Source organism: Psittacula echo (assembly GCF_963264785.1).
Source record: "Psittacula echo genome assembly, chromosome: 2".
NCBI lineage: Eukaryota > Metazoa > Chordata > Aves > Psittaciformes > Psittacidae > Psittacula > Psittacula echo.
In genome coordinates, this window is record NC_137737.1 from 65922676 (window position 1) to 65937984 (window position 15309).

At 42.4% G+C, this 15309-nt stretch overlaps 2 protein-coding genes across 9 annotated transcripts in view; one reads left to right on the forward strand and one right to left on the reverse strand.

Annotated features, from left to right (window-relative positions):
• The first annotated feature begins 79 nt into the window (after positions 1–79).
• Positions 80–4405, forward strand: NOL7 (nucleolar protein 7). 2 transcript variants are annotated; one of them, XM_080610637.1, is made up of 8 exons: positions 84–324; positions 419–479; positions 563–621; positions 782–813; positions 1873–1978; positions 2644–2765; positions 2846–2923; positions 3671–4405. In XM_080610637.1, the coding sequence occupies exons 1-8, from the start codon at positions 155–157 to the stop codon at positions 3736–3738; spliced, it is 696 nt and encodes a 231-aa protein (XP_080466763.1). In that variant the 5' UTR covers positions 84–154; the 3' UTR covers positions 3739–4405. The 2 variants fall into 2 exon arrangements, with proteins under 2 accessions (XP_080466764.1, XP_080466763.1); XM_080610638.1 differs by lacking the exon at positions 2846–2923 and having other exon boundaries at positions 80–324; positions 2644–2819.
• Positions 4406–4538: 133 nt separating this feature from the next.
• The window catches only part of RANBP9 (RAN binding protein 9), a 40667-nt gene continuing 29896 nt past the window's right edge, over positions 4539–15309 (reverse strand). Inside the window, exons 8-14 of one of the 7 annotated variants that reach the window (XM_080610627.1) lie at positions 14869–14977; positions 13279–13469; positions 11399–11546; positions 9590–9663; positions 7106–7257; positions 6305–6416; positions 4539–5491 (exon numbers count right to left, since the gene is read on the reverse strand). In XM_080610627.1, the coding sequence (XP_080466753.1) occupies positions 5361–5491; positions 6305–6416; positions 7106–7257; positions 9590–9663; positions 11399–11546; positions 13279–13469; positions 14869–14977 (917 nt within the window). In that variant the 3' untranslated portion in view covers positions 4539–5360. Of the gene's footprint in view, positions 5492–6304; positions 6417–7105; positions 8456–8915; positions 9664–11398; positions 11547–13278; positions 13470–14868; positions 14978–15309 lie in introns of those variants that run through there. The other 6 variants (XM_080610626.1, XR_013956258.1, XM_080610629.1 and 3 more) reach the window with 6 other exon arrangements.

The window sequence follows — 15309 nt, forward strand, 5'->3', positions numbered from 1 at the left end:
GCGGCGGGGCCCGGGGCGGCTCGGCTCCAGTCACGCCACTACCGGTCGTACCTCAGCGAGTCGTCTCTCTGTGCGCGTGCGCGATTGGAGGGGCGGGGCCGCGCACAGCCGGGAGCGCTTCCGGGGCGGAGGTCAGGCAGGAAGTGTAGGGGCTATGGCGCGGCGGCCGAAGGGGAGCGCGGGCAGGCGCGGTGTGCCCCCTGCGGTCCTGGGCCCGTCCTCCTCGGAGGATGAGGCGGACGAGGCGCCCGAGGAGGTGTCCTTTGGCGTGGCGAAGGAGGCGGCCGAGACCGAACGGAAGCTCGTGGGGGAGGCGGCCCGGAGGTACCGACACCCGCGTGCGAGCCCTCATCTGTTCCCATCCCCCTTCTTTCCCCACCCTAAGCCCGTACTGACGGCGCCTCCCGCCTCCCCGCAGGCACCGGGAGCTGCTGAAGGAGAAGCGGCGGCGGCGCCAGGAGTTGTTTGCGGAGCAGAAGGTACCGCGCACCCCCCCGCTCGCAGCCGTCGGGCGGCAGCCCCTCCCCTTCACGCCCCGCTAACAACTCCCTTCTCCCCGCAGAAGCGAAAGCTGCTCCCCGAGGCCGTGCTGCAGGAGCTGGCCGCCGCTCCGCCCGCACGGTGAGCAGCGACCTGAGGCGGTGGGTGGGTGCTGGGGTGCCGGCCCGTGGTGCGGCCCCGCCGGGCCCTGGCGTTAGGTGAAGGACGGGGTGGAAATGGGGCTTGAGGGGTCTCTGAGGGTGGGTTGGAAGAGTAACGCGTTGCCTTGTCTCCTCCACAGACCCGAGAAGAAAGCTGCGGCAGCTAACCCAGGTATACTTGTGCTTGTCCTGCTAGCTTCGTGCACTGGCTGGCACCTCGGGACTTTGTTTCAGTGCTAGAGCTGCAGTAGGAGAAGCGCCTCTTTAAGTCTGAAATGTGAACAGGCTGGACAGGCAGAACGGTGCTGCCGAGGGAAAACGTGGAAAAAAAAGTCGTATTTAATCTGATTCCTGCGCTGTTTACAGAAGTTGTTTGCTGTACAATGGTTTCACTTAAAATAGCCCGTGGTGTTTAGGAGGTAGCAGGCAGGTGTTACAGAAAAAGCAAGGATTACCAGAGGGAGATTAATATTTAGCATTTAAGTTATAAAGGCTGTTCCTGGATGGAGTTGTTCATCACATTGATACTTTACATATCATACTCTGATTTAACAGCATCTGTAAAAAAATCTGGTAACTTTTTTTCAGCTTCTGAACTAGAAAATCAAACATCTAGAGGAGTACTGACTGCTGGTTTTGTTGCCTTCTTCACCTGTACTTCAAAATACTTAAAAGTTTTGGGTTGTTTTTAAGCAATTCTTTCATCTGTACTCACATAGTTACATAGCTGGGTGGTGTAACTGCTACTTTTTCTTCCTTTTACTATTGTTTTAAAAATATCTGTTGGCATAAACAAAAGGTGAGCTCAGGATAATCCTCTGAACACTCAGTAGCCATAGTACTTTACTTACTTAATGGTGAGAATGAAGCTGAGGTTGGAGTCCCCTTTGTTTGTTACTCATAGCTGTTGTGCTGCATTCAGTATTTGTCCTGATGAATCCTTTTTTGTGGTGTTAAGGAAGTTAAGGTATGCCAAGGAAGGTGAAAGCTGGCTACCAGTACTTTAGGTGGCTCCCCGGAGGTGTGCTGCTTCTCTTTCCTCTCACAGCCCTTCTGTGATGGCTGCGCTTTCTAGCTCTCCGACTGTTTGGAGCTGCTGAAAAATGCCTTCTGGAGTTATCTAGAGACCTCTTATTTTCTGCAGTCTAATAATAGTTGTTCCATTCCTGTCCCTCTTTCACTTGCAGCTCTTGATTCATAATTGGGAAATTTTCTATTCAATTTACCTTAGGTAAACGCTGTGGAGGTGGGGCTGTGAAGCAGAAACAAGGGCAAGTCCAAAGGCAAGGGCAAGTCAAAAAACTGATGAAGAAAGACAAGCAAAGAAAGGGCACCAGGTACACTGGGAGAAGATCCAGGGTGTCTGTGTCTGTCCCCGTCCCCATGTGGCACCTCTGCCTGTGGAGGGGGTCTCACTGCTCTTGCTCTGTCACTGTATGGCTGTGCTCTCTTCTTCACTTGATGTTTCACCTGCCCTTCCTCTGAAAGCATGTACTAAAAGCACCTTTAATATACTTCTGATAAAGCATGCATGTAAGGCGTGCACATATATATGTATATATACAATCTGTAATACAAATTTTTACATATTACATATATATATGCTATGACGTAACTGGGCGGTCATAAGCACAGCAGCACTAGGCATTGTGTTCTGTGCTGCTATAGGTCCAGTTATTGAGCACTAAATTCCTGCATTTCAGTCTTTCCCCTTTCTACTTTATCACTTTGTCCCTGTAGAGGAATTGCACTGGCTCCTGGGGAGACTGGTTCAGGACTCCCAAGGAACAGTGTGGGGCACATAAAGGCGTATGGTGACAGGTTGAGGGTCTTGGTCCATTATTTTATTTGCTTAATACAGCTACAAAGCTTGGCTAAGCATCAAGAAACCACCACCAGGCAGTGTTGTGCCCAAGTAGCAAAAGCCCTGGCTAGTAGCCTGTCTGTTGTCTGGGTTCAGTTAACTACACTGCAGGGATTTACAGCTCTTTTGTTTAACTAGGTCAACAGGAAACTATACAGCTGTGTGCTTAAAAGACCAGAGTTTAACAGGCCTCCAGCAACAGCTGGCCAAAGACTTTATAAACGCTCAGCTCTACGGACCACATGCCAACCGGGCACAACGTAAGCAGTTTTCCTTCAGTGGGTGTGCATCTGGATTTCTCTAGGCTAAACTTGGTAATTAACATTTATCTGTGTTTCAGCAAATGATTTTTTTTCCCTTGAAAACAAGAAAAACCCAGTTAAAAAAGCTGCAGTTCAGTTTGTGGACAAAGCATGGGGTGAGTATAAAAAGCCACAGTAGGTACTACGTCTTACATAGCTGGTTTTAAAGTACTCTGAAAAAAAAAGAAAACCTTTCCCCCTGTTGGAAGGGTCTATCTTGCTACCTTCTAACTAACTCTAAAGAAGGGGATAGCAAGGGAAGGGTAGGAGGTCATTGCAGCTTGACTGGCTAGATGGGCCCTCCTCGAGGAGGGCATGTAAGACACAACTTGAAAAAATGACCTGAGTTTTGGTACATTAAGAAACAGTGTATGGGCCTGGAACCACGTTTGCTCAATAAACACTAATTGTTAAAACCTCTGAGCTGTTGGAAGTCATTTCAGGTATGTGTAAAACTTACTTAAAGTAGAGATGGTTCCACATGAGGACAGGGAATTAGCACCTACTTCTCATTAAAAAAAAAATGATGGAGACATGAGTGGGGACAGGCAGGGGACCTCAGTCAGTTCCCGCCACACACCCGCAGCCCATGAGGCTTGTGAGCACTGGAGGCAAAACTTACTGGTCTGTTATAGGCAGCATCTGCATTTCATTTGTGTTTCAGAAGTTAAAGCAGTGCTAGACCCTGAAGGAGACTGGTGCCCCTGCCCAGTTGAACGCAGCTATTGAATGTAAAATTATGAGGAGGTTTTATCAGCTTTCCAGTCAGTTCTGTTCTGAACTACTGCAGTAAACACTGCACAGCTGCTTCTCCAGTAGGTGGGCTAAGAAAATGGTAACTAACAGCTTTTTATTCTTTTAAGGGCAAGAAAAAAAGCAAAAAGCAGCAAGGTTTAGAAGACGTTGGCTCTCAACACAGCTTAAAATGTGAGTATGAAGACAGCTTTTTCAGAAGATGCTACCAAGGACTTTTATTGGAAGTTAGCCTCTCAGCTCAACAAATGTGTTTTCCTCCCTCGCTGCTCCATCATGACTTCACGCTGGAGCTCCAGCCAGGAGCCCCCAGGAGGCACCAACCTTCACAATACAGTGCCTGAACTGACCTCCCTGTTCTCTTCCCTCCCCCTGCTGAAGGGGAAGCTAAAGCACAGCCAGGCATGTGCAGTGACTCTGCTTCAGATCGATTTACAACAGCAGGAGCAACTACCAGCCTTGGAGAGCTGCCTCCATGAGGCAGTTCCTTTGTAGAGAATAAAAAGGCGAACAATGTTGTACTTACTCCTTTGGATCCTCCATTTCTTACAGCAGTCAATGATTTTTCCTTCACATCTCTAGAGAAAGGCTGTTCCCTAGCACCAGAGTCATTCAGCCAGCTCATGTAGCAGGCCACTGCTGTCCAGCCTGGTGGTCACACTTGAAGGAAGGTTTTTTTGCCCATCTTCAGGGAGCACCAAGTAAGCTCCATCAGTGCTCCGACTCTGTGCTGCCCACTAAACTTGCTTTATGGCAAGTTACAGCGAGAACACCACAAACCTTTAACTGCCACCAGCCCAGGCAGTGCAGTGCTCCCATGCAGGGAAGGGGCATCTCCCATTCAAGCGAGCCACCTCTCTGAATTCACAGTCTGACACAGGAAGCACTGTCCTAGGACAGAACTCTGAAACCAAGAAAACGTAGCATACACCTCCATGCTACCATGTATGTAGAAGTAAGTTTTTAATGGCTGGTTAATTATGGTATCACTACATTTTATTGCAATATAGTACTATTTAAGCACTTTTAAAAATGCAAGGTGTACAAAGATTAAATTAAGACTGTAAATTGACTAAATATTTGGTTTTTATATAAATAGGTCATAACCACACTGTGTTGACATGTAATACTGTTATAATACAACAGTTAAACTGGTGAGTCTACACAACAGAAGCTGTCTGTAATTAAACAGGAAACAAAGTTGAAAAGACCATGTTAAAACAAAAACAAAAAAAAAAACCTACTAAGATCAACAGGCTGGGATTGTAAGTAGCAACAAACATATTCACTCAGCTCCTGAGTAATTCAAGTTTTACAGTACACATTAAAAAATATCATTTCTTCCCATCAACACTATATATCCAAACCATTTGCGTTTTGCAAATTACACTGATTGAACTATGTAACAATGGGGGTGGAGGTTGGCAAGTCATCCTGCTTGACATTTGCATCACCCACATGCTAATACATCTGCCTTTTCCGCCCTTCCGTCCCACCACAAGGTAGCAGGATTTTTGGTTTGTTTTGGACAATCGTTTAAAGGACTGGTACTTGTCAATCTGGATGTCTGACATTATCAGTGATGTTTTCAACTCTTAGCTGTCTAAGAGGTTTCAAGATGGAAATTTTCTCCTAACGCTAAGTTAGAAATCATTTGCATCATGCTGTAAACTAGGAAGCAACATAAAGCAACAGACTTGTCCTTAGTACATAATTAAAATCCCAAATTCCAGTCAGCAGAGCTGGCCTACTTTCCATGTTGAATATGCCATGACACTTTTCAGGTCTTCAAATGCATAGCTAGTGTAGGTAGTCTTCCACTGTGGCGAAGGCGCAGGAGCCAATTCCTGATCGAGCCATCAATCCCAGACACTGTGACGCTTGTCCCATTGCCAGGGCAAGCGGCGGTTGCTTTGGCAGGTTGTGAGTCTCTGGGAAAGAATCACAGCAGCAGTTAAAAACACCCCATTAATTTCATGGTAATACACTGAAAACTTCAATTTCAAGCTTAAATTGTTCATACAAAATTCCTCTGTTTGCTTTTACATCAAGACAGAGCAGGAGCAAAAAAAAAAAAAAAGTGACACTTCCAAATTCCCTGCATAACACCATTATTGAACAGGACCGTTTTTGCTTTAAACAACAAAGATGACTACATTTGTTACATTAATGTGCCCCCAAAACTACCACAGAATGGTTTGGGTTGGAAGGGACCTTAAAGCTCATCCAGTTCCAACCCCCTGCCACAGCCAGGGACACCTTCCACTAGACCAGGTTGCTCAAAGCACCATCAAACCTGGCCTTGAACACTGCCAGGGATGGGGCAGGCACAACTTCACTGGACAACCTGTGCCAGTGCCTCACCACCCTCACAGTCTCATCTAAATCTACCCTCTCTCAGTATAAAAACATTCCCCCTTGTCCTATCACTACATGTACTTGTCAAAAGCCCCTCTCCAGGTTTCTTGTAGGCTCCCTTCAGGTACTGGCTGCACCTAAGGTCGCCCTGGAGCTGTTTCCAGGCTGAACAAGCCCAACTCCCTCACCCTGTTTTCACAGGAGAGAAGATAGGGAAAAACTCTTTTACTGAAGGAGTGTACATGACATCACCACACTTTGTTAATGATTCAGTCAGCCCTGTACCAAGCCCAGCAGATGGTGCATGATGGGCAGCAGTGCTCCCTGGTTCAAATGACAGGCGCTCCATACCATATATACAAATGACCCGGCTTGTATGTACTCACCTAGTATTGCACTATTAAGCACAGAGCACACAGGTTCTCTTTGTATTGGGTCAAGCTGATTTCCAACAGGGCTGCTCCAGGGATCCGAATAGGCAAGTAAACTGAACGCATCCTGTGGAAAGATGATTTTTATTACATCTTGCACCTATATGTTACTAGTGAACACAAGGACTATTTTCTTCACCCATTGATTCAGAATCACAAAGGTGATTGTCAGTGACCTTCATCAGTACAAAAGAATAAAAAGAAATGTAACAGGACTTGTGCCATTTTGAGGAAGCACTGTTTTTCCCCAACAGAAAGACAAATGGGAGTGGTATGTTATTAAGTGATGGGGGAAAAGCAAACAAACTGAAAACTGCATGCAGTCAGTCTTTGGCAGGGGAATTCTTTTCCAGAGCCATCTTAGATCAAGGTAAACTGATTAACAGAGTACCAAAGAGCACATTCTGGGCATCTGTATCAATCCTCTTTCTCATGGATCATTATCATTAGAGCTGAAAACAGCACTTTGTTTCAAGAGGCCAAGTTACATGGCCAGAAATGAGACAGAAGTGCTAAATTTATCTCTGGGTTTAACTGTAGCACAGCATGGAAGTATCTTCCCTGTGAATGTGCTACACAGGCAAGGCAGGAGACAGTGCTGTATCACAGCTGAGTAGGACACTGCTCTCAGACCACAACAACAACAAAATTGCAGAGTTAAAGCAGCACAGTACTGCCATGCCACATGCTGAGGGAAGATTCTGCTGGGCAGCACAATTATTCCACTTAATGCCACAATTTCCAGGTTAAATATACCTTGAGCATCTTCTTATTTGCTGTGTTTTTCCCACATTCTCTTCTTAGTTGCTCACTCATGGCTTGCAATTCTCTTCCAAAATGGATCATCCTTTCGATGGCCGCCTGGCTGCCACCACACAGCTGACGTCTCAACTGACTTGAATCTACTTCTGCAAAAATGACAGCGTCATCATCACCCCAACAGAGCTAACCATAACAATCTACGGATCTACAGAACCTGCACTGATTTCACTCAAAAGGCATGTGTCTTCTCAGAGAGAACACTGGGCCAGAGACCTTGGCATAATGTACCCCTGTTCCAAGTACTGCCTAACTGCTCCTCTGTGATCATTAAGAGGCTTATGGTTAACTAAGGGCAAAGGCTGTCTACACGTGCTGTTTATTTTGCAATGCTGAATTTTAAACTAACCTGACCATAAACCAAATTTTACCCTAAAATCTTATGGGAGTTTAAAATTAATAAAGACAACAATAAGTTCTGCTTTTTTAGTTCTTTGGCATTGCACTTCTAAAGATACACCAAAGCCAGAACTGATAATAATGCAAAGTAAGACCACCTGAACTCCCAAACAGACAAGATGTTGTTCATACTCCTTGTAGAATACACTAGCTTAATAATTTTGATATTTCAGGCTTCTTCTGTAATTAAGCAGAACACTGCAATCGATTTCTTTACTGTTTGCTACAATGTTCCCCAGCACTAGTGATTTTAAAAGATATTAATGCAGTTCATGACCAGTAAATCAACCTTTGGCTCTTCCCAAAGTTCTGCCTTTTTTAAATTTACAGCTAAAGCAGTCTGTTAAAAACAGACAAACAAAAGGGGCATTTATCCATTCCTTGCTTTCTGTCATCAGTGGAATCAAGTTCTGAATCAGAGTTTGACGTACACCGTAATTACCAAACCATTCTTGTTCCTGATTTTAACACTGCTCTCTAGTGACGTATTCTAACCACTATTTCAAGCAAGGATTTGTAAGGCCTCTTTTACTTTTTTCTTGGATGTGAGCTTATCACCTCTGGAAAAAACCTCCCTACTTAACACTACAGCCACAGCACTAAGGAGAATATACAGACATTTCAAACAGCAAAAAAAGCACCAAAACAACCACCAAGCTCAAACTGTGGGGTGTAAACAATGTAGGCTGAGGAGCCACATTTCTTTTTTTACAAAGGTGAAGCACCCAGAAATCTTCAAGAAGTGGTGTTTGTTGCTGCTCTCCAAACTAGGACATCACTTTCCACAGGTAGAAAACAACTACATTAAAAAGCCAAGCCAAACCACAAACAACTCTGCGCCCTGTGCAGCCGCTTCACGTCTGTCACGGCAAGCCTCTGTGGAAAAGGCTGCAAGAGAGTGAAAAAGTGGTTTGTTTTCTCTGTCACAGAAATGAGGCCTTGTTATTAGCCAGTTGCAGAGCGTAATGCAGGGAACACAGGCTGGCAATTTGCATCTCCCCCCTCCAGGGCTGTAGCAGAGTTACATTTGCTTCTCAACAGCTTGCTGGTATCTACCAGCAAAGCTGCATGAGCAGCTGCTTGTCAGAACTGTTCTTGGTGTTCACAGGTGTCTGTGAGCACTGCTGCTTCCTGAAAGCTTACCAGTGATGCCCCAAGTCACACATTTCATTTAAACTACCCCTTAATTGATGCCTGTTTAAATCAATTGTTTGAGAAGGCAGTTCTGCAACTGCAGAACCAGCTGCACTTCTTCAGATACAGCCAGCAATAACAACCACTCTCTGAGCTCCAGCCTGCTTGCGCTGAAGTGATCTTGACTGCATGGTAGCCAACAGAATCACAATACCTTTTTGTGGTGTGCTGGCAATCAGAGGGTATTTAAACTCGCTTGTCACTGACCAAACAGGTATGGCTGAGCATAAAGCAGGGTTAAGTGAAACAAAGTTATTTTTTAGACCACAACTATGTAAATCAGGATATTGGGGGGGGGGGGGGGGGGGGGGCAGAAAACACTTTTTTTATATATATATATATCTCAGTTCCCAAACATGGCTCTTTTCTTGAGCATCTCATATTTGCACTTTGAATTCTTCAATATAAGTGATACAGAATTTCTACCCTTACTGTCGAGTGCAAAGGTGCTATGAGAGGGTGCTAAAAGGGCTAAGGGAAGAGGCAGAAGCAATCTGCTGACCCTAACCCAGGCATCCTACACAACAGGGTGTTTCTTCTCTTTCCTTTGACACTGATGCTAGTTTCAATATCCATGAGCTAACCAATTTCCCCTGTTGTCACACTGGCACTGAACCACCTGAATTAGTGGTTGTAAAATTTACATCTAACAGTGACAAAACAAACAAAAAATTAAGATACTAGCTGATGCCCCTGATTTTCAAGGTGGGAAGCATTGCAAGTAAAAACATAACCTTGTTGCCATCACTTAATAAAAATGTAAGAAATATCACTGCAGACCCATTTCTGTGTCACATTCTTCCATTTCGTGATCATGTTTAGAACTACCATTTAGGAAGCCATTGGATGAAGTCTCAGCAACCCCATTGGAGTAGTGATCTGTTTCCATGTCTACATCATTGCTGCAAAGAGAGTAATAAAAGTTTTACTCATATTTAAGCATTTCAGGTTATCTTCTTCACGACTTCAGCATAGTACTTCCTCATCTTGGCTACTGAAAGCTGCTCTTAAATGTTACCAAGTTTGAGCACAGCTTTTTTCTATAGCAAGTAGCACTACCAGAGCACCAGGGACATTTGAAAGCACTCTCTACTAACATTCACGTTCAGTAAAATAACATTTTCAGATACTGAAAAATTAAACATGTTCATTATTCAGGAATAGTATAACACTTCCTAAATACATACCAAAAAGTTCATACCTTGTTCATACATCTGTATATACATCTGTACATAAGACTGGAGAAAATGCATTGAGAAAATACACCATTCTCACTTCAAAAAGCAACTGAATAAAACCAACCCAAAAAGCAACCCACAGTTAACTCTAGATACAGCCTACTTTGAGAATATCGTATTTAGATAACTCTTTTACAAAAGCCTTGATCTCTTATTTACCTCTCATTTACTGTCATTGAAATGACAGGGGAAAATGAAATAAAACCCAAAGCAAATACTAAGTAAGCAATGACACTGAAGAGATACTCAAGAGGCAAATTCAGAGTATACAACTGCTCATCACACTTTGCTCACAGCAGGTCATAAAAGCAATGTTAGAAAATGCCAGCATGGTTTTGGGGACTGAGTTTTCTTTGCCTGTTCTATTTTGACATGGAGAATGACAACTGAAAACCTCTTACAAGACCAAAAAGATTCAATTTGAAAGCTTAATATCTTGCTTCTAAGCAACCAAAAATATCCAGCTTCCTTTGAGGAAGGAAACCACACAGCCTTTCTGACTGGACAACACTGTGGCCAAGGAACTGTCTTACTCCTTTGAGAAGTCTTAAAGTTGCCTTGACACTGCCAGACTTCTTGGCAGAGGCAATTGCTGATACAAACACAAATCACAAAGTAGTAAATTGTTACTCTTACTTTCTCCCCCACTATCATCACTATTCAACTGAAATACTTTTTGTTAACACTACTGCATCATCACATCTTAGCTGGTAGTTTTGGGAATCCATCTTGGCCAAGTACTGTTGTATTTCACACCAAATGAGTCTCTGCTGCATCTTTGCAACCCGAAGCTTAATATTTACTGGCTATGAATAACTGTATTAACCCTGGGTAACACATCTATTTTCATTCTCTGAATCAAATGTGTTTGTGCAAGTGACAATGACTGCAGCAGACAAACTATTCTTGTGTGTGCAATGGAAGGGAGTCCAGATTTCATATGCATCTCAGTTGCGTGTACTTTGCAGATACCACCACAAATGCAAAGTATCTGGAAAACATTTCATTACCTGCCTGCAATGTTCTTAAGTCAATGTCAGTGGCTCAAATTAAAATCCCAAGAGCCAGAGAGCTAATCTTCATTAGAAAGTGCCAGAGTTAATCTTCACTACACAACTTCAAAACTGACCATAAATAGATATAAACAAGGTAATTTATTTTTGTCCATTGCATTTCTTTAACCAAACAGGAAAAAACAAGTGTGTTGAGCTTAAGAAATTACACCAAAACCAAAGCACACTAGAATGATCGCAAGGCTTTGGCCCCTTGCACTAAATGTTTTAACTGTCCTTAAGAAACTGAAATCACATCAGAACTCGCTGACAACTCTTCTCTGTAATACAAGCACATGGACAACACAAGCCTTAACGCAAGTTAGAAGCATCTGAAGTTTATTCACCTGGAATAGCTGTTAACCTGCTGTGATCTTGATACATTTATGTTGTTGAGCTCTGGTACATTCAAGTTGGCAGTTGTGTGTTTACTGTGACAGTAAGATTGATGCGCTTTATTCGATATTACTCCATTACTGCAACTACTTTCAAACCCTGAAAGAAAGTTTTAATAATTGTAATCATCTACAAACTTAGTTGTAAGTACCCATCTACAGACGTGAAGTAAGTACATTGGCAAATCTAGAGTTTCCTGACCAGGAACAAATAAACGCAAAGACTTAGTCCCCGTGATTCAGGTATTTGATCCTCTAAGGCTTCTACGGTGCAGATGTTAAGCATTATTTAACAAGTGCTAACACATACATGAGAAGGTTTTCCAGTTGTACTTACACCAGGAAAACAAAAAACTGCATCAACATACAATGATTTTTTTTTTTAGAACTTGTACATTGTTTCCAAAGGTCTGAAGATCTTTTCTAGGCCACAGTAATGATCATGAATGGAAGCAGACATGCATCTTCGTAATTCCCAATCACATAATTCTCTTGATAAATATGCAGTAAAATTCAGCGCTGAAAATACATGTTGCTACACTTAAACACTACCTCCCCATCCTTCCCCGTATAATTATTTTAATTGTTATTGTGCTTTGCTAAATGAAATTACACCATGCTGTGAAATTATGATGTCTGGCTAAAATCTCTTCTGACCCTCCTAAAATGTAATCAAGAAACTACTATTTGAAGCAAACATGCAATTACCAGTTCCATCGAGCCCAAAAGCAAGAGCTCCCTAGTATCTTCTAATACAGAAACAGGTCCCAGGAAAGGCTTCTTATAAACAAAAGAGTTACTGCCACTCAGGAAATCCCAAGCCCCAATTCTAATAATACATTCATCAACTTGCTTATTAAGTGGTGCCTCTATTTTCAAAATTAGAAAGTTACTTTCTACCATACATCCCAATAACCACCTGAAGAACAAACACGAAGTGTGAGTAGACCTCTCTTCACACACGATAGCAGTCTTGACACAGAGGGACGAGAAGCAAAGCTGCTGCCTTGCCAAGGGCAGCAGGTATTCTGGTGGCCAGGGTACACTGGCTTCCTACCCAATCCCACTGAGAGAAAAATGAAAGAGAGACCCAAATCCAGTTTGGATTTAAGAATGAAACAGAAGTGAAAGTTGATGTTCTCTACTACCTTAAGAGTCCTTGGTTCAAAGACTACACATTCACATACCATTTCAGTATGTCTAAATTCCTCTCTGCAGAGGTGCTTTGGAAGGGATCACCCCCAGAGGAATGGGGAAGCTCTGAACATCCATGGCTTCCCACTGAAGCTTTACCACCACCAAGGCACTCTCAGAACTCTTTCAACTGTGCAGAATAAATATGGCTGCCAGCAGAAACTCTTTTACCAGAAGCTAGGTGGTGGCATTTGGTATTTCCTACACAAGAGCAGGTGTTCCTACTATTCCCTAAACACCACAGAGAAATGGATCATATATACCACTTACTGGACTGAAATCACCTTGCCCAACCCTTAAATTATCATTGAAAGGACACAGAAATTTGTGTCAGAACCTTCCATCTCCCAGAAGCAAGCTCTTCTTAGAACCAGTCACAACCTACTTTGCAAACCATTAGTAAAACCAAGAGCACATGCAAAAAAGATTCATTTCTATTTATACAATTTCCATTTCCCCAGTGACTGAGAAATGCCTATTTTAATAACAAAATTATAATTTTATGCAAAGCATTCAGTATCAACTCTTCAGCAAAACAAATTGTCAGCCTAGTGCGTATCTGTTAACTTCTCCCAACACTTCATTGTAAAAAAACCCCAAAACCTCCATGGTGTGGTATATTCCCCACATTAACTTACCAGGAAAGTGCGTGCTGCTCCCTTTTCCTGTCGCCAAATTGTGAATATTCATTCCATGGCTGGGACTCATGCTAGGACTACTGAATGATCGTGGGCTAACAGGGTAACTATCTTGAGATTTTGGACTGTGGCCTCCCAAACACCGCACTTCACTGTCTGTACCATTCACCATCTCTATGAACTGGCGCACCCTAAACAAAAGGCAAAAAAGTTAAGCTAATAAAGCAATTTACACATTTCAATTTACCAATGACAGCAATGATTTAATTTTAGCATTAAATACACAAAAAGTCTGACTCAGCAAAATGCTGGATATCAGTCACCCCAAACATCAATAAGCTTTGGAGTATTCAGCCAAAAATACACAATTACAAAGTCTGTGAGGGAGAACAGGAATATTATCCTTCAAGACCAGACTTTGTCAGTAAGTCCTCAAAGTTCAGAGAGCTGAACTGCACTTTCTTAACTATTTTATTTTATTGGCAGGGGCAAGGTTATTTCTTGAGAAGGCTATGTCATTACCTTGTCATGTCTGTCATTTCTCTCAAAGTAAATGAGAACATAGTTTTGACTGTCTGGAACAATAAGCTTTGAGTAACTCTTAACATTAACCATTTGCACTAGAAAACAGTCTGAAAAGCAAGCTCACAATACAAACCTTCCCTTTAGAGGCTGTTGCTCTTTGTTAATTTTGTTTTAGATAAGGAGGTTTTGCTATGGACTTTAAGGAAGCTCAGAACTGCTGCTTTATGTTTTAGGCTTGGATAGCCTCAATAGAACAGGCGAATTTAGGCAGACGGGTTGAGAGAAATCTAACATAGAATTGATGTTACTGAGTGAAGTCTTTCATCAGAATGTTCACATTTTGTGAATTCTTTGGCAAGTTTGCAGTACTACCACATGAATTCTGTTCAGCTCTTAAGCATGACAGACTTCAAACACATTCCAAGTTACTTAACATTGAATTGAAGTGCTTTGTTCTTATAAGAGATAAGAGATTTTTTTTCTGGAATCTTTAACACTACCAATGTGATACAAAATTCTGGAGGATCAGTGCAGCTGGCAAGTAAAAATGCCAGAATGAAGGTGACTATTGCATGCCTGGGAAGCCAAGAGAACTCTTTGGGATTACGGAATTTCCGCAGTATTAGCCAGTGGTTTCTAGTAAAGTGACATGGAGTGAAACAGCTCATTTAAACTGGTCTTTAAAGTCGGTTACCCATTTGGAGGAACAGATGAGCTTATGCCAACAGGACTCTTAACCTTCTTCAACATGACACCATATCAGTTTGCAGTTTAAATTTTACATGACACCCAAACTGATTAAAATTGATCTTAAAAATCACAAAGCTTAGTTCTAAAAAACAAGTCTACAGTGAGATGTGAATTATGCTGCAAAACAGGACCTTGATGACAAAACCTAAACATGTAGCAAATAATACAGCATAAAAAAGTGAACTATACACATTTTCTAAAAAATGCTGCTTAACTCTGTTTAAATTTCTGTGAAAGCTTTAAATGAGTAACTGTCTTGTCTCAGAAGGTACTGTGCCATCTATAAACACACATCTGTATAATTTGAAGACTCACTTTAATGCAAATAAGAGATTAGGATTTCTTTCTAGTAAACTTGGATACAACTGTTGTGTTGTTTCAATGGCTTCTCCCATTCTTCCTGCTAAAACCAATTTCTGAATTCCTGTTCACCAAAAAACAAATAAGAGATTAGGATTTTTTTCTAGTAAACTTGGATACAGCTGTTATGTTGTTTCAATGGGTTCTCCATTCATCCTGCCAAAACCAACTTCTGAACTCTGCTCACCAAAACCAACATCAGTTAAATGGACAGCTATGGATTCATACATGTAAAATAACAATTAAAAGATACTGCAACCATCAATCAACAAGGTTTTTTCCTCTTAGAAAAAAAAATAAAAATAAAAGTGTAAAGAAAGATCATGCTTCCTCAAAGTGTTTGACAGGAGAACTTAAGAACTGCGCTCCACCTGCATATATCTAGGTGAGCACTCA